The following is a 17,667-nucleotide window of genomic DNA, read 5'->3' on the forward strand; positions in this document are numbered from 1 at the left end:
CCTCCTCGCACGCTGTCCCCGCACAGGGCCGCCCCCAAAGCCCCTCTGAGGGCCGCGTCCCGCCCGGGCCCCCCGGGACCCCCCCGGCCCCTCACCAGCGCCAGCGGCTCGTGCCGGCGGCCCCACCCCCGGCCGCGCGGGGGCACTCACGGCGCACGCGCCGCCCGAGAGCGGGGGGGGCCTTCCGCGCACGTGACAGGCCCGCGGGGCGGGGCGGGGTGAAGGCGGCGATCGTGATTGGATAAAAGTAGGGGGCGGGGCATGGGAGGGGACGGGGCGGGGCACGAATGGGCGCTGCCCAGAAGGGGGCGTGGTACATAAAACGGGGTGGGGAGAGAGGGGCGTGGCCGAACCTTGAAGGGGCGTGTCCAGGAAAGGCAGGAGGGAGCAGGGGCGGGGACAGGGGGAATACACCGACCGTGATTGGCCACGGGAGGAGGGGGGACGAGGCAGAGGCGGAGCCCCGCGGGAACACGGGCGGGGCAGTGGGGGCGGGGCGCGGCACGAAAGGGGCGTGGTCACACGGGGCGGAGCGATGACGCCACACCTTTCGTAACGGGAAGGCCGCCGGGGTTGGTGCGCATGCGTGGAAGGCGGTAGGGCGGGCGCACGGTCCCGGATCCCCTCCCCAGCCCCGGGGGTCCCGTCGGGATGTGGGAGCCGGGATTCGGGCCTGTTAACGCGGCCGTATTGGTGCGAGCTGGGAGAGCCGCACTGTGAGAGCCGCCTCTCGCTCCCGAAAGGCGCCAGGCCGCGTTGCCCCTTCCGTGGAGACACGGAGTGGGGTGCTGGGTGTCTCCCTCAGTGCAGAGGCCATGAAGATTAACCAGGACATGGTGCTGCGAGGAAAGAAGGTGACGCTGGTGCCCTACACCGCTGCACACGTGCCCCGGTACGTGCCCCGTGCCCTCTCGGGCGCTCCTGCACGGTCTGGTTCCAGTTGTCCCTTTGGAAGCAATGCTGGGCTCAGGAAAGGTGACTGCCGGCCGCATTCCCCGGGAATCAGTCCGTGAGGTGCCCTCATGCCCTCCCTGTGGCCCCTGAGCTCCGTGCCCGCTCTGCTGTCCCCTGAGCTCCGTGCCCGCTCCGCTGTCCCCTGAGCTCCGTGCCCGCTCTGCTGTCCCCTGAGCTCCGTGCCCGCTCTGCTGTCCCCCGTGCCACAGGGAATGCCTGGCCGTGAGGGAACGCAGAGCTCTGACGGCCGCTGAGGCCTTGCCCCGGTGGCGGTGCAGGAGCAAAGCTTCAGCGCCTAAAGCCAGGTGGATGTTGGATAAATGAGGCGTGCCAAGAGTTTGTAAAGTAAATCGGCACAAACAGCGTTGGTGTTTTGTCAGTGTCCGGGAGGGGCTGTGTCAGTGTTGCTCGGGGTGAAATGCACCACAACTCAGAAACATCAGGTGTGCATTGGGCACTCCGGACAAAGCCGCAGGACGGGCAAACTTCCTAAATTCCCAGAGAGCGCTGCGTTCCATAAGGCACAGAGGCCTGTGGATACATTTTAAGTGGCCACAAAAGCCGGGTGGGTGTTCCCAGAGCTGCTTTGTGATGTCCTGACGACGGAGCAGCCGGAGGGATCTGCTGAGGTGCTGCCGTGGGGTGCATTGCATTGCCAGGTACCACGAGTGGATGCAGTCGGAGGAGCTGCAGCGCCTGACAGCCTCGGAGCCCCTCAGCCTGGAGCAGGAGTACGAAATGCAGCGCAGCTGGCGGGATGACGCTGACAGTGAGCATCTGGGGTGCTTCCCGAGGGAGGGTGGGAGTGGTGAGCAGGTCCTCTCCATGCTGGGAAGGACCCACAGTGAACTGGGAGTGCTCTGCGAGCGAGTTCCTGTAAACCAGAGGGGATGTGACACTTTATACAACAGCAGCTTGAACTGGTTTTCTCATTACAGCTGGTATATGTTCAGGGAAGTGGAGAATATCCATCCACTTCCTCGAGCTGTTTGTGTCTTTTTCATGCAGTTTTCCAGAGACTGTAGTGATTCATTTCCCACAGCATTTTGTGCCGAGCTAAAAATCATTAAGCATCACTCCTGCACAGCCAACACTCCCCAGGTCTGATTGTTGCAAAAAGGTAGAAGGAGGTTGTATTTCTCCTTGATAAATTGGATGAGTTTATGATCACCTGGTTGAGGTATGTTGACTAAATTGGTTCCCTGACTCTCCTACAGGTAGTGAATCACTGCCCATAAAAGCCTGGTATAAATTTAGTGAGCTGGAAAATACTGAAGCTGGCAAAGACCTCAGTCTGGAGCATTTGTCTTAGGTGGCATAAAAAAAACCTTACTCAGAGCGGCAATAAGATGGACCAGGTGAATCACTCAGCCTCTTGTGCACCAAAACAATTCTTTGCCCCAACTTGCTGCTGAGTAAGACAAGGCAAGGAGACTTCAAACATGGGAAGGAAGTTTTCACACTTCTTCCACGGGCTGTCTCTAGTCTTGGTGTCTGTGTCACCCTCACAACAGGTTTTTCCAAGTATCTCTTTCATTTCTGCAGGTGGGAACAGGCACACCTGGTGTGGGAAGCCAAATTATTAACTCTTCCTTGCTGTTAACACATGGAAACTGTTATTCCTCTGTCCATTACGCACCTTTAATTTCATTCTTTGGTAATTGGTGAAGAATTATCAGCCCCCTCTGAAGGTGCTGCCACGTTCTTGTTTTGCCCAGAGTGCACCTTCATCGTGCTGGACTCGGAGCGCTGGCCTGGGCAGGCGGAGGAGAGCTCCATGGTTGGGGATGTGAATCTCTTCCTCACCAACGCCGAGGACCCGACTGTGGGCGAGATTGAAATCATGATTGCAGGTCAAGTTCTGCTTCATAGCCTGGGGCTCTGTCGCTGGGGCTGCTTGCTGCAGAGAGATGTTGATGTTCCTGCATCAGCTTTTTATTCTCATGCTTTACCGTGGCTGTTCAGCCCTGATCAGTCCATGGCGTGTCCAGCTCACAGCCTCTTCTGAGAAGTGTCTGGTGTGGCTGGTTTGTCTCCCCTAACTGGTGCTGACTCTGTGCTGTCTCTTTCAGAGCCCAGCTGCCGTGGCAGAGGGTTTGGCAAGGAGGCAACTCTGCTGATGATGGCCTACGGTGAGGGTGGCCCAGTGCACAGGAACAGGAGTGTGGGGGGCTGAGATCTGGGAGCAGATAATTCCCAGTGATACAGCAGGGTAGTAAGGGATGCATCTGCCCCACAACTGGAGTCCTGTGCTTTTATAGATGTGGCATGTAACAGAAGTGCCTCTCTCTCTGATTTCTCCTGCAGGAGTGAGAAAACTGGGGATCACCAAGTTTGAGGCCAAGATTGGTCAGGAAAATGAAGCCAGTATCTGCATGTTCAAAAAGCTTCACTTTAAGGAGGTGCAGTAACAGCCCATCTCCCCAGAGAATGTGAGCAGCATTTGCCCTGTGGCTGGGATTGAGCTGCTTTCTCTGTGTGTGCTACAGGTTGCTGTGAACAGCATTTTCCAGGAGGTGACGCTGAGGCTGGATGTCAGTGACCAGGAGAGACAGTGGCTCCTGGAGCAGACAAACCACGTGGAGGAGAAGAGTTACTCTGAACTGAAGCAGCCAGCTGGGGTGCTGGACACCTGACAGACACCTCCAGACACCAGCTGGGTTTCCAGGGAGGAGTTGGACCTTGTTGCTAAGTCTGGGTGTGGAGGACACCAGAGAGCCAGCACTGGAACTGTTCTGTTCCCCAACAGCTGAACTGTTCTCCTTCAGCTGCTTTCTCATCTTGTCAGCTTTGCACTTTGCTCCACCAGCCAGGATTACTGCCTGAAATTTGGACCTGGGGAACAGCCACTAACCCACAGGTTTGGCTGGGAATTACTCTTTGGTTTGCTGTTCCAACAGAGCTTAAAATCACCAGCAGTTGATTCCTGGACAAGCAGAAACTTCTCCCACTGCTCTCAAATCCAGATTCCTCAGCGAGGAGGTTTCATATACTGGCAGCTCATTCTTTTTTACTCTTGAATAAAAAAAAAAATCACAAAGATCTGAGGCTCCTGAGCACTACGTGAGGCTAAGCTGCTTTCTTTGGCAGCTCAAAAAGTGGTTTAGAAGTTGTAAAAGAGAGCAGAGACTCTTTAAACCCAGTTTCCTGGGGTCTGGTAGGTTTCAGGGGGGGCACTGCTGGGTCCTGGCAGGGAGAAGCTCAGATGTGGGTGAACACAAACAAAGGACAAGTTAATATGATGGAAATTGTTGATATTGGCTGATGAAGGCTAGAGCTGAGCCCCACCACTATGAGGGGGCTGAGAGCTGCAGGAGGCTTCTGAGACAAGCCCCCTTCATCTTCAGGGCTGTGCTCCAGATCTGAAAACCACAGGCCAGCAGTGATGTTGCACTTCATTTTCCTTGGCTGCTTTGATGAAAATAAGGAGAATACACTGAAAGAAGACAGCTCCCTTCTTTCACCAGCTCAGGACTCGCTCTGCTGAGCCTGGAGGGTCCATTTGCTGCTCTCCACTAAGATAAAGATGAATGTGGGGGAAATATCTCTTACTGGGGGGAGATATATTTAGGGCAGGAGTTATCCAGCCTCTGCTGCAGTAGATCTGAGATCCATGGATGAAAAAGAGGCACTTGCCTGACTCCCACTGGACACACTTCCATGTGCAGTTACTCAGCCTGAGCTGGCCTGCCCTACACACACTGTCCACAGCAGGGAAGCTGCTAAGAGGAGAGGACAGAAGGTAAGAAGGATAACTGATGCTCCTGTGTGTTTTCATACTGTAACAGCAGCTGTAGTGGCTAATCCTAGACCACAAATTAGCTGTTTCAGTGATAGGTCAGGTAATAACTTTCAGACTTGCCGAGGGATGTTTTGGAGAGTGGCAGTCTGGAATTTTTAGTGTTGCCATGCCTGTATTTTTAGGGCCTGGGGGCTTTATTTTTCCAATTTTAGCTAATTTAAATGCATTATTCCTGTGACTAATATTAAAGCCAAGTGTGGGAACAGTGCATCATGGCATTTTAAACAAGTATTTAGTGTGGATTTAGTTGTAGTGAAAGCTTTGTGTGGTAATAAAGTGAAGAGCCGCTCTACTTCCCGCTGGGATTACCATGACAAGGGCTACTAATCCTCCTGGTCCTCATCACCTGCTGCAAGCAGAAATGGATTCTGTCCTCCAGCACAAGATTTGCAGAACCTGCTGGGCGAACTGCTGGCTCTGGTGCTCTTTCTGTGAAGTGTCTCATCCCTCTGGCAGAGGAGCAAGGCCAAACCGGCAGGAGAGATGTAGCTGGGCTGGGATTTGCTTCCCCAAAAACCCGACCAATGTGGGAAAAATAATTTCTTTTAACCTCTGCTGCCAGGGGGAAGGGGCAGGGCGATCTCCTGTGGCAGCTCCTGTGCCCAGCTGGTTGCTCTGGAGCCACTGAGGGCCCTGCTTGGCATCCCCGGGCCCGGCAACGCCTGCGCTGCCCCGGCTCCGCAGGCGGCTGGGAACAGGGAACAGCCTTTCCCTGGCAACCCACAGCTAAGCTGGGTATGTCCCGGAGCTCAGCCCACCCCAGAGGCTGGGGGGAAGAGTCCTGGCAGGGCTCAGACAGGGTTCCCACAGGGAACCAGTGCCCAGCTGCTCTGACCAGGCCAAGAGGCAAAAGATGCTGCTGGGCCCCAGTGGCTGCCCCCGCTCCTGCCCACCCTGGGGCATCCGCCCCAGGTAGGGGTGTCCTGCTGCCCCAGTGGGATGGGGATGGGAAAACAGGGGACAGGGGCTCACCTTCCCTCAGAGGACACGTCTTTGGAGGATGAGACAAGTTGGAATGGGCTCCCCCAGCTTCCAGGAGGAAGTGACAGCCTGCACATCCCCCAGAAATCTGGTGGCACTTTGTCACCTGGGTGTCACTTGAAGCGCAAAGATCTGTGAATATTTGTGTGCTCAGGTGGAAAAGCTTCTTTGCAGATTTGGAGCACAAAACAAGACTGTGCAGAATGGGGGGAAGCAAAGATATCAGACAGAGGCCAGGCACAGCCCTGCCTTGTCCTACTGTGCCACCAGCCTGGCCCCACTGAGCCACCCAAGGCTACATCCATTCATTCGGAGGGACAAGCACCCATCTCCTCACTGATCCCCCCTGCCTTCCCTCAACCCAGGCTCATCCCTAAAACCCCTGTAGGGGCTGGGGCACATTTGGGCTGCCCCAAAGCTACTGCCCTCGAGCCTGGCCAGCAGACCCAGATAAGAGCTTTGCATCACCCTCCTCACCCTCCCCCCCATCTACCCAGGGGATTAAAGCTCATTAATCACCCCAAGGCATTAGCCCCCACTGGGAGCAGCCCGTGCCTCCCCAGCCCCCTCAACCTGTCCCCATCACGTGCTGAGGGATACCCAAACCAGGCCCAGTGTCCCCCAGTGTTTTTCCCTCAAACCCCAGAGGGCCACAGCAAGCCCTCTGCACCCCACCCCCAGGCTCTGGAAGGATTTAGCCTTAAACCAGACTCGTGAAGTCAGAAAGGTTTATTCCAGTAAACAGAATTTCTCTTGAGCTCAACAGTACAACAACACCTGATTGCAGCACATGGAAACAAAACATCCACAGGAAGAATTTCCACAAAATACAGGTAAAAAAAAAAAGTGATTGGAAAAACACTCATTTCAGAAAAAAACAAGAAGTCTGTGAGAAGCTTTTAAATTAAACAATGTTGGATTCAAACCCTGATTGGCTCCGTCTCCAGGAGTGTGCAGTAGCAAAGGAGACTATTATTGCTTGCTGTGCTGGCTCCAGACACCCTCTCCTCTCCCAAAATTTGCCCCAGGGCAGAGTGCTGGGCATTCCCCAGTGCTGCCCCTCCTTGCAGCTGAAGAGGCAAAGGGACAGGGTCATTGTGGACGGAGCTTGCCAGGCCAGGGTCAAATACCCTGGCTGTGGTCAGTGGCTGGGCAGGTGGGGGTTGGGAGAAGACACTAAAAGCCAGGTTTTGCAGTTAAAGGGTAATTTGGAGAGGATCTCAAATAGAGATGAGGTTTGGGGTGGGGGAAAAAACAGGGAACAGTAGGGACCAGGAGTGTTGGGCATCAGGCCACCCCAAATCCTTGATCCCTCCCAAACCCCTGCTTGTGCCTACCAGGGTGTGCAGGGCTTCAGGGCAGGGCTGGAGGAGCACCCTGGGGATGAGCTTTTGGGAGGGGGCACCCCCAGCACCCCCAGCCCAGAACTCCTCTGCAGGGATGCTCACTGGCCACCAAAGCCCAGCACTTGGCTCAGGGTGGTAGGGAGCAGCCCCACATCTCTACCAGAAGCTCATGGCAGGGAGGAGAGGAGTGCAGGAGAGGTGGGTATGGGGCTGGGCAGGGGCTAGAAGACACCCACCCTGCCTCAGGGCCTTCACAGGTTGCTGAACAGTTCATTTTTCTTGCTCCAGTCCATCTGGGGTGCCCTCTTGCTGGTGCGCTTCTGGTGCGCCCGCTCCTTGGCCACGGCCAGCGGGATGTCAAGGTCCAGGAGGGAGCCAGATGCTGAGTGGCGTTTGTCACCCTCCTGTGCGTGACGTTGAGAGGGGATGAGAGGCGGTGTCAGCCCCACCGTGTGTGGCTCAGCCCAGATCTGCTTTCCAGCCCTGCCTCCCCCCCAGCACTCCCAGCCCTACCTCGCTGTGGGTCTCGCTGGAGCTGGGGGACACGGCCGCTGGCGCGGGGCTGGACGGGCTCTCGGACACCGAGTGGGACCGCGGCTCTCCGCCGTTTTCCTGAGGGCAGCAGGGAGGGAGTGTGAGCTCCAGCCCCGGGGCTTGAGAACAGCCTCCAGAGTTGCAAGTCCCACCCAGGGGGGCCATGAAATCCGTCCTTCCCGCACGTAATCCCCTGCAAGCTCCAGGCACATAAATACCTCCAGGGCTGCCCATCAGGGCGGGGAAGGATTAAACCCCAGCCTGCTGCCCTGGCTTTAGCAGGAGGAGGAGGAGGAGGAGGGTGGCTGCAGGGCTGGGTGCTACTTCCCTACTGCAGCACGAGGGCTCCCAGCCCTGGAGCATCGGATGGCAAAAGAGAGCAGGAAAACAGCCGCCTCCATGACGCTCAGCACCACAAGCATCCCCCTTCCTGGAGGACACCAGTTCCCTTCCCAGTGGCACCAGCTCTTGTGTGGCAGGTTGAGACCACTGTGGTATCTGGTGGCTTTACCCACCCATGGGCAGAGGGGACATGAACAGGAGGGTCCCTGACTGGAGACGGGCACAGATGGAATTAAAATCAAGACAAGGCTCTTACCTTCCCTATATCACCATTGGCTACTGGCTCTGGCAAGGGACCTGTGGGATAAGGACACAAGCACTGGGTGAGGATGTGTTTGCTTTGTCCCCTTGCCAGTGGAGGGCAAGCCAAGGCTGCACATGGCCAATGCTCACACAACACTGCCCAAGGTCTGGCCAGGTCTTGAATTTTTTAACCACCAACTGCAGCCAGCCCCGTGGCACAGGGAATGCTGCCAGACACATCCCCATGATGGCAGCTGTGGTGTGGAGCCCAGTGAGACCCCTTCCCCATCCTCCTGGGGACCACTGTGACAGCAGAGGAGAGCAAAGGGCAGCTGATGCCTGTTTGCTCCCCAAGCCATAAACCCTGCCAAAGTGCAACCCAGGGCCATAAACCTGCCCATGTCAGGGGGGCCCTCAGCCAAGCAGGGAGACACAAAAGCCAGGTGACTCTGCATGGCCCCAAGGTGAAAAGGCCACCTCCCAGGGCTCAGCACCCTTGGGTTTGGTGAGACAGTGACACAGAGCCACCAGAGGTGTCACAAACCCCTCCCAGCAGCACCGTCCCCAGCCCACCTGTCAGGTGCTGCTCCGAGGGCACCACCTTGCACTTCTTGAAGAATTCATCTGTGAGGATGTCCACCACCAGCAGCCTGGTCTCGTCACCACTCGCCTTGATGGCTGCCACCACATCACTGTGCTGCTTGCCCTCCATGCACACACCATTCACCTGCAGGTACCACATCACCACTGGAGCTGGGGGACATCCATCCCTCGGAAGCACCATGGAGGGGTCAGGTACCAGCCTTGGTACCAGTCATAATCCCAGCACAGCCACCCCACAGCCCCCACAGGCATTCACAGCCTCGCAGGGATTAGCAGTGAAGCCAGAAAAACCTCATTAAAAGCAGATTTTCCTCTGAGTAATTGGCATGGGGTTGAATGGGCAAAGCTGGCAGGGAACTCCCAGCAGCACATGGACCCGGGGCTGGCACAAAACCCATATGCCAAGCCACGGTCTCCAGAAACCCTACAAGGTTCACCCCACGCCCTGGTGAGCAGCAGGGCTGGGCTCAGCTGGTCCTTGCTCTTGCAGATCATCATCCCACATGGCACAAACCTGAGCTCGTCCCCACCCCGGTCACACCTGACAGCAGCACTTGTGACCATCGTGCACCTTGTCCCCAGCCTGCACCACCCCAGGGGATCCCCAGGGACAGGGCCACTGCTAATTAACCCCCAGACAGCTAATTAATGCTCAGTCCCAGCCCTCCACAGTGCTGCACCCGTGGGTGGGGACCGGCAGGCTGCTGCAGGTTGGGCGGCTGTGCCGTGAGTCACCAGCGTGTGTGCCTTCCTGGCCAAGGGCAGCTGTCTCCCAGGCACCAGGATGTGAGGGAGTGCCAAGCGTTTCAGAGAGACCCCTCAGACCTCCCCTCACCCCAGCACACCTCGATGATGCGGTCCTGGGGGGCCAGCCCTGCTGCCTCAGCTGGCGAGCCGGGGTCGACGGCGCGCACGTACTGCCCTGGGCGACTCTTGTCACTGTGCAGGTTGAAGCCATAGCCATCAGGGCCCTTCTTCATGTGGCACAGCCGAGGTCTTAGCTCCTCCTGCAATGGGAACAATCTGTGGGTGAACTGCTCCGGACCCCCCAACACCCAAGGACAGCACCAGGAACCCCAGAGAGCTGCTGGAGTGTCAGGGACACCTGTGGGCACTGACACCTCAATATAGGATGCAGGGTGCCAAACACCCTATGATCCTCAGCTCTAATTAATTAATTAGGTGCAAGGCACACTAATTGCAGTGAAACATTGAAGAAACTTGTTATTATGCGTGTGTTCCCAAACCACGCTCTTCCTTTTGGGATCAGGACTGCAACTGCCATGCAGGTGGAGGAGGAAACACAGCCCAGGTGGCTGGGAAGCACCCCACCATTCCACCCCATCCCACTCGGGAAGCTTTGGCTACTGGAGAGGTCTCAGGTGCTGGCACAGGTCTCCTGCATCACCCTCCTGCCAAGTGCCCCTCTCCATGGCAAACCCAGCCATGGGCTCAGGGAGATCCCCCACCCCAGAGCACCCCACAGCCACCCTGACAGGGCAGGGGCACACAGGGCTGGGCAGGCAGCTGGAGCCCAGAGGGTGCAGCTGTAATGCTGAGGCACCTCCATGCCCCAGCATGACCCTCCAGGATTGCAAAACAGAAACCAGCTCCACTGGGGTGGTGCGACTGGGACGTTCACCTCTCCAGGAGGCAACACCCAGCTCATCTGCACCTGGTTTCACCTTGACCAGTGGATCCACCAGCACCTGGAGCCAGAGAACCCTGCTGGGGCAGCCACTCACTTGGCCCCCTTGGTGCCCTCTAAGCTCCTCCACACGGTGAGCAGCAGAAGGAGCAGGAGCATCCCGGGGAGCATGGCACACAGGAACTGCCTTCACTCACCCAGTGGGGAGTGGGGTGTCCAGGAAGCATCAGAGGAACCAGGTGACACAAACCAGACACCTGCATGTCTCACTGTCAGAACTGCTCTGACCCTAGCACCCAATAACACTTTTACAATTTAGATATAAAATGGTCTGATCCCACCTTGACCACCAGAACCTGGGCTCTGGTTGGGCCCTCCCAGCAGCCAAGACTCACTCAAACTGCTGGAATATTCCTCACCAAGAGGGCTAGTATTTAATCTTTCATCCGAGATAATTTTTTCTCTGTTGGTACCCATAGCATCCCTGAGGACAGGCACTGCAGGAATTTGCCTTCCCACACCTGCACCAGGGTGGCTCTTTACCCCCTGTACAGCACTCTTGCATCTTGCCACGAGATCACCTTTGCCCACAGCAGGGAAAACCTGTGTCCTGGGATGCTGACACCCCATATCTGACACACTGGTGTGGCACAGGGTCCCACATGGGCCGGGGTGACACATTTACAATTGCTAAGCCCAACGCTGCAATAAAGCCCTGATAAAGCCCCATCCTCTTGCACAACACCCTCCTCCATGGTCAAGGCCAGCCACCACCCCAGCACCACTTGACAACGCCCTGGGAAGGGACGTGCAGCACCCAGCACATCTGCCAGGAGTGAAGGTGATCCTGAGACGCCTCAGCACTGGCAGGCAGGACTTAGTCTCCACGTGTGCCAGCTTCACATGCCCAGCACAACAGCCCAGCTGTGGATTCCCTGGCTGGGTGGAGGATTGTGACCCCCTCGACTTCGCCCCTTCCACCCTCCCGTCCCCACCCCATGGTGGCAGCAGGTTCACAGGGTGTGACAGCATCCTCCACCCAGGCCAAAATCCCAGGCAGTGGTGGGGACAGACAATACCCAAAATAACGACAAAAGGCAGGAGCTGCTGGATGAAGGTAGCACCTTCCCAGACCCCTGTCCTGGCTGAGCTCTGAGCGAGGGGCTCAGGCTCTGGAGCACCCACCCATGCTGCCGGTGCCCTTGGCAGCACTGCAGGGTTGCTCCACGCCGATAGCTCAGGACAAAGCCAGAGGCAGCACCCAGCAAGCGGTGCTGGCAGCGCACCCGGGCGAGGAGGAGGAGGAGGAGGAGGAGGGAGGGCTTTGCTCCCACCCATACCAACAAAGCCCTGGCAGCCTGGGCTCCATGAGATGCTGGTGCCATGAATTTTTTGGGGGGATGGGGAAGCCCTGCAGGGTGGGCAGATGTCTCAGGACACAGGGACAGGTCACGGCGGTGAGGGAGGCACTGATCCTGCAAAGGCAGCTGGCCAAGCCATGACCCAGCCCCCCAGCATCCCCCCACCAGCGGCTGGCAGCTCCTCCAGCCCAGCATGCCAGGCTGCCTGTGCCCTCCCCAAGTCACAGAAACCCTGCGGGCAGCCACCATTCTGCCATCCAGAGAGGAAAACAAATGCATCTGATCCTCCAGCAGCCGTATCCTGCCCATCCATGCGGTGAGCACCCCATGGCAGGGCATCCTTTCAGCCCCAAAGTCCCCTTTGGGCTGAACAACGTGAGGCAAGAGGGTTTGGGGCCAACAACCCAAGGAGACCCGTGGCTATGAAGCTGGGAGCTGGGCAGTGGAAATGCCCCTAATTTCTCTAAGCTGCTGCATCCTGTCCTGCAAGGCCAGCAGCTCTCCTGCCGCGCTGGGATTAGCGGGCAGAGCCTTGTTACAAGCAATTACAACCTCTGTCAGGGAGGGCACTGGGGGAAGCTGGAATCAGCTCCCTGCAGAGGCATCCCATTCCACCCCTGTCCTGTACACCCAGGGAAGGCAGAGAGGTCTCTGCCTGCAGAGATGCCCGCTTGGGATGAGGACTTCTGCAGCACTGCACTGCTGCTCCTACCCTGAAACAGGATTTGGGGCACACCCAGAGATGCTTCTTCCTCCGCAGCACCTTCAGTCACCTGGCAGCACCAGCAGTCCCAGGATTGTGGGGACTCCAGCTGCACAGCATGTCAGGACTCACTCCCCATTTCCCAGGCACTCAACAGCAATTTCAGGACAGCTTTTGAAGCCTCAAGTCCCAGGAAATTCCCTGCAGCCCTACAAGCAGCATCAAGCCTGCTGGCAGCAGCAACATTCCCAGTTACTCAAAGAGAAACACAAGAGCTCTGAGGATGCCTGAGCCAGCAAATTCACACGGGTCCCAAAATCTGGCGCACACATTCGGGCTTCATACAAAGGGGATGCAAAGCAGCCTCCTTGCAGCATCCCTGTCACGTCCTGTTTGACTGGAGCTGCTTTTCATGCAGCTGCCTTGAGAGGAAATTTAATTCATTTCCTAATTAAACTCTAGCTACCCCAGTGCAACACTCCCAATGCCGAGGGAACTGCTCCCTGTTACACTCTGAAACCCAGCCTGGGAGGCTCTCCCAGGTTTTACAAGGAGGGATGAGCCTTGCTGGCAGGGAGGGCTCTAATTTAACCCTAAATTTGTAAGAGGGAAGCCTGGGGCTGGTAGCAAATGCCTTGCCCTGGTACCAGGGCACTTTACTGGCAGCATCCGGTGCTGCCCTGGGAACACTGTGCAGTTTGTATGAAACTTTCTCAAGACACTCCCGAGCAGCTGAAGCCTCCGGAAATAAAGATGGAGGCAGACAAACTGTCACAGCTCTTGGCTGGGGGACACCCCCACGGCACAGGGCCCCAGGGTGTGAAACTGCCACTGCACTGGCTCAGCACCGCAGACAGGGATGCATGGACCAGCTTCCCAGGGAGGCTCAAAACCTCCACCACACCATCGGGGGGATTTGCACACTCAAGGTTTGATAGGAATGAAAAAGGAGCCCATGACCAGTCTCCCACAACTGCCCCGGGATTCGTGAGGTGTCTGAGACCCCTGGCAGTCCCAATCATGCAGGACCCAGTACAGTTTGGAGAGAGAATGGATTCTGCTGGAAGGTGGGAGACATCAAACACTGCTCACCACAAGCAGCTCTCCCAGCTCTTGAGCGTCTCCAGGCTTGTTAAACAAATAAAGGCAAGTCCAGCCCAATAAAGCAAACAGAACTCTGACATGTGCAAATCTCCCACTTCCCCTGTGATCCCAGGGAATCCTACCAACCCACAGAGATGGGATGGGGCTGCAGGGGGATGGAGCAGCCAGCACCGCTTCTGTGCCAGTGGCCAGAAACAGGCCACCGGTGTGCTCCTGCCTCACTGGACAGAATCCCTTTCTGCCTGCTCCGGCTTGGCTCAGCATCCCACGAGGCATCTTCCCACCCTGCTTGGTGGGTGCCTGGCCTGGCAATGTCTCTAAACCCACTTTTCCACTGGGCCCTGCCCCCAGCCACAAGATTTCCTGCTGCTACCTGTTGAGAAACCGTCTGGGGCCTTGTGGCAATGTCACCCCATGTCACCTGCTTCCTGATCTGGTGAGCAGAGAAACCGCCAGTAGTAACTGTGCAAGAGCTGTGCCCTGCTCCCCAAGACTGTGGGGAACCTTCAGCTCCAAAGCCCAAGAGGTATCTCCAGCTGGGGCTGTCTCCCAAAGATCTTGTGGGGCATCTCCAGCTTCCTAAGCTCTTTCCATCACTCCAGCCAACACAGCGAGCAGGCAGCAGTCCCACAGCACGAGAGGACTCCATCCTCTTTGGGGACTGCACGTCCTGAGCCCCCCAGCCTGGCAGGGGATTCACCTGAGCTGCATTAAGAACATCCCTTTTATTTTTCCCAGCCCATGGAGAGGTCTGGGAGCAGAAAGCAGAGCACAGCCTCGCCAGCCCCGAGGGAGCACTGGCACTGTGACATACAGGAGAGCAGGCACGTTCTCCCTGCACGGGGCAGCACCTGAGCCCAGCACGGGGCCACACGTGAGGGACGTGGCATGATACAGGGGACAGCGAGCAAGACAGACAGCACAGGGATAGAACATAGCTGCTCCCACCCAAATAAGCCCATCAAGGAGGTGCTGGAGTGATGTTTTAGCCAGGCAGGGATGAGAGCTGTGCCTGCAGTGGATCAGCCCAACCAAGGGAACAAACACAGGCTAAAGTCCAACAGGAGATACAGCTCAAAACCACCTAATCCTCAGCAAAACCCTATGTGACAGCAGCTCAGTGAAGCACCAAGGTCCTCCTGGGACTCAGCATCAACACCGGGAAGGCTCCACTGCACCAACCTCTCTGGGAACAGGTCATAAGATTTCCCCAGAAGGCTCCTCACACCGGGAACTCAAGAGGCTGCTGCCCAGGGAGCCATCCACATGTCTGTTGTGACAACAAACACGTCTCTGCTGGGTAAATAAAAAGCAGTATTATCTCCCGGAGCCCCGAGCGTCTCTTAGGAACCGCTTGGGGCATGAAAGGTCAGCTGTTTCTCAATTCCTCACCTTTCTACATCACTTTGTTTGTGCAACTGCTCACTCCCACGCGTGCTTAAGGCCGACATTCCTGAGTTGGGAAGCATCTGTGGGACTGACTGCCAGGATCAAGCCCCCAGCCCGGGAAGAGCTCTGCTATCTCCACTCCACAGCAGAGACTGAACACACTCAAAGCAGGAGTGACTACCACCAATACCTGCAGTCTCGGCTCCAAAAAACACCCTCTGCCACAGGATTTTTGTTCTATTTATTTCAAATAAAATAGGCAAAGCAGTCGGGCGCGGCAGCACCCGCGGCTTCTGGGGAGCCGTTTTTAAAGCAAAGCAAAAAAAGAAAGAATCGAGACCGAAACCACACATAACCCCCAGGGCAGACGCGGCTCCCGCTCGCTCGCCTGGAAGGTCGCAACCCCTCCTCCTCGGACAACACCCTCTGCCCCGAAAACTTCCGAGCCCCATGCCCCGGCCGCTCATTTACCCGCTGGTCGCCCCCGCCGGGCTCCCGCGCCGCGGGCTCCGCCGGCACCGGAGCCGCCTGCCCGCCGACCACCGGCGGCTCGGCCCCGCCGCGTTTCGGCAGCTGATCCTCGGCCGTCGAGTCTACGACGAGGAGACTGACGGTGCCAGCGGCGGCGCGGATCCGTTCCACCACCTGCTGATGGCTCTCCCGCTCCACGTTCTCGCCGTCCACCTCCAGCAGCCGGTCCCCAGCGCGCAGCCCCGACCGCTCGGCCGGCGAGCCCGCCTCCACCAGACGGATGAACTGGCCCGGCTTGCCCTTCTCGCCGTGCAGGTGGAAGCCGTACCCATCCGGGCCGCGCTCCAGGCGGCACAGCCGGGCGGCGGGGCCCGCGCCGCTGCTCATGGCGGGGAAGGCGGCGGGAGCAGCAGCGGGCCCGTCCCGCCACCCGCACTCAGCGCACTGCGCGGCAACGCGCCCGCCACTCGGCTTATATAGGGAGGCGGGGCGCGGGGCCGGCGGCGGCCAATCAGAGCGCGGGATGGGATGATTCCCGCCAAATAAGGACAGCGATAGGGCGTGTCCATGCAAATGTTAAAGGTGCGGTTATGCAGATGAGGCGGGTGGGTATGCAAATGAGTTCCCGCCCCGCTGGGGCGCTGCGGGCGCGGCGCCGCCGGGTCGTGGCGCCGGCCGCGGGACCGGGCCGCTCCCGGCGGGTCCGAGCGCGCCCCCGTGCGGCCGGGCCGCTCCCCCGCAGCCGCCCCCGCCTCTCCTGGCCCCACCCGAGCCCACCGCGGCAACTCCCGATCCTTGCTGAACTCCCCCCACCGGGGATCGGCTCTGCCACCGTCCCGGTCACAGCCCCGACTCCGGCGGGACGCTCCCAGCTGTTCCCGCTCCGCGGAACATCCCGGGTGGCCTCTCGGGGAGCATGCATCCCGTACCCTCGCCCAGTCCTTGAAGGCTGCAGTTGCTCCCAGCACTTCTCCGACGTAGAGGGTGGTAGAGGGGAGGGATGCTCGAAGTAAAATAAAAATAAGTGAAATTAAATCCCCAAATCGAAACTGCACGGGAAGGCGGGCCGGGAAGAGGGCTTTGCAGCGGAAACGAGATGCCGGTCGTGTTTCCCCAGCCTCTGAACATTGCTCAGCACCCTAGAGGTGGGGACCCGAGGTGGGGAAGGTGGAGGGAACGCAGGGGATTTGCTCTGCCCTGGCTGCATCTTCTCTGCTCACGGACTGAGAAGCAGGAGTAGCTTCAGGGGGTCATGAGCATACGAGATCCTGAGGTTTGGGCTCAGCCAGGGCAGAGCAAGGCAGCAACCAGCCTGGGCTGCTCCGGCCATGCCGCAGGGCTGCTGGTGCCAGGCAGAGCTGCCTCCTGGCTCCTGGGGCTGTCCAGAGAGCCTAGCACAGCGGTGTCTCCCAGCGCAGGGCTGAAGCTCCTGGCCAAAGGTCCTCGGGGCCGCCAGCATCGCGTTTAACCGAGCTGCAGACCGGCAAGCAAGGAGGGGACAGCCGCACGCCGTGGGACACGTCTGTCCCAAGGTGCTCTGCCCCAAAAACCTGCTCAGGGACCCCAGCGGCCGAAGAACCCCCTGTGTGCTGGGGGTGGCCGTGCTGCAGCCCGTGGGGCGCAGCCGGGAGCGGAGGGTGGGCTCATTTGTTTCCTCCACTCGGCTGAGCATTCGCCCGCGCCCGCTCGGCGCTGAGAAAAGCGGCGGAGAGGAATCCCACGGCAAATGCCTTCGGAGGGGAAAACCAGGGCAAGAGTGATGTGGTACGGCCCCGGGACCGGGGGATCACAGCCCGTGTCACAGCCGTCCCCTCGGCTGTGCTGCTCACAGCCCCGCAAGTGAGCTTTTTGGAAGGGCAGATGCAGAGCACATTTCGGGTACCCTGTGCTCAGTCAGGAAACAAAACCCAGCTCCGGCAGGGCTGGTTTGAGCACGGGACCGTGATAAGGAAGAAAGGCAGCAGCAAAGGAAACAGCTGAACTGCTTTTGGGTCTAACAGTGCCTGCGGGACGGCAGGGCACGGGCAGGACCGTCGCGCCCCAGCTGCCTCCTCCTGCCCTTTGCATCTTGCAGTGAAGTTAAGGGAGCTCAGGCAGGAGGGGGGAAAGAGAAAAGAGCCAACGTCTGTTTGTGTTGAAGCCATCCAGCATTTTTTTTGCAGACATCAGCCAAGCGGCAGCAGCAA

At 58.2% G+C, this 17,667-nt stretch overlaps 3 protein-coding genes across 6 annotated transcripts in view; 1 reads left to right on the forward strand and 2 right to left on the reverse strand.

Moving 5' to 3' along the window:
• The window catches only part of TMEM104 (transmembrane protein 104), a 44,136-nt gene extending 43,939 nt beyond the window's left edge, over window positions 1-197 (reverse strand). For both annotated transcript variants that reach the window (XM_041409276.1, XM_041409274.1), the window contains exon 1: window positions 96-197. The gene's annotated coding sequence lies outside the window, so the exon portion shown is untranslated. The remainder of the gene's footprint in view (window positions 1-95) is intronic.
• A 226-nt stretch (window positions 198-423) lies between these two features.
• Window positions 424-3,996, forward strand: NAT9 (N-acetyltransferase 9 (putative)). Of its 3 annotated transcripts, none has more exons than XM_041409213.1 (6): window positions 424-892; window positions 1,534-1,723; window positions 2,673-2,807; window positions 3,027-3,086; window positions 3,262-3,356; window positions 3,444-3,996. In XM_041409213.1, exons 2-6 carry the CDS (start codon window positions 1,627-1,629, stop codon window positions 3,588-3,590), a joined length of 534 nt encoding a protein of 177 aa, XP_041265147.1. In that variant the 5' UTR covers window positions 424-892; window positions 1,534-1,626; the 3' UTR covers window positions 3,591-3,996. The 3 variants fall into 3 exon arrangements, 2 of the variants coding, with proteins under 2 accessions (XP_041265147.1, XP_041265146.1); XR_005953019.1 differs by having other exon boundaries at window positions 439-892; window positions 1,614-1,723; window positions 3,027-3,166; window positions 3,444-3,489; XM_041409212.1 differs by having other exon boundaries at window positions 440-892; window positions 1,614-1,723.
• A 2,455-nt stretch (window positions 3,997-6,451) lies between these two features.
• Window positions 6,452-15,923, reverse strand: SLC9A3R1 (SLC9A3 regulator 1). Its single transcript, XM_041409211.1, has 6 exons — window positions 15,482-15,923; window positions 9,651-9,812; window positions 8,776-8,929; window positions 8,216-8,256; window positions 7,597-7,695; window positions 6,452-7,487 (listed from the first exon to the last, which is right to left on the reverse strand). Exons 1-6 carry the CDS (start codon window positions 15,866-15,868, stop codon window positions 7,335-7,337), a joined length of 996 nt encoding a protein of 331 aa, XP_041265145.1. The 5' UTR covers window positions 15,869-15,923; the 3' UTR covers window positions 6,452-7,334.
• Between the last annotated feature and the right edge of the window lie 1,744 nt (window positions 15,924-17,667).

This window comes from Onychostruthus taczanowskii, unplaced genomic scaffold (assembly GCF_017590055.1).
Source record: "Onychostruthus taczanowskii isolate IOZ18803 unplaced genomic scaffold, ASM1759005v1 scaffold30, whole genome shotgun sequence".
Classification (NCBI taxonomy): domain Eukaryota; kingdom Metazoa; phylum Chordata; class Aves; order Passeriformes; family Passeridae; genus Onychostruthus; species Onychostruthus taczanowskii.

Coding starts and splice junctions, on each gene's coding strand:
- NAT9 (XM_041409212.1), top strand. CDS start 816: ATGAAGATTAACCAGGACATGGTGCTGCGAGGAAAGAAGGTGACGCTG. Junction 2,808..3,026: donor GATTGAAATCATGATTGCAG/GTCAAGTTCTGC, acceptor TGTCTCTTTCAG/AGCCCAGCTGCCGTGGCAGA. Junction 3,087..3,261: donor TCTGCTGATGATGGCCTACG/GTGAGGGTGGCC, acceptor TTTCTCCTGCAG/GAGTGAGAAAACTGGGGATC.
- SLC9A3R1 (XM_041409211.1), bottom strand. CDS start 15,868: ATGAGCAGCGGCGCGGGCCCCGCCGCCCGGCTGTGCCGCCTGGAGCGC. Junction 8,930..9,650: donor CCCAGGACCGCATCATCGAG/GTGTGCTGGGGT, acceptor TGGTACCTGCAG/GTGAATGGTGTGTGCATGGA. Junction 7,696..8,215: donor CCAATGGTGATATAGGGAAG/GTAAGAGCCTTG, acceptor TGCTGCCCTCAG/GAAAACGGCGGAGAGCCGCG.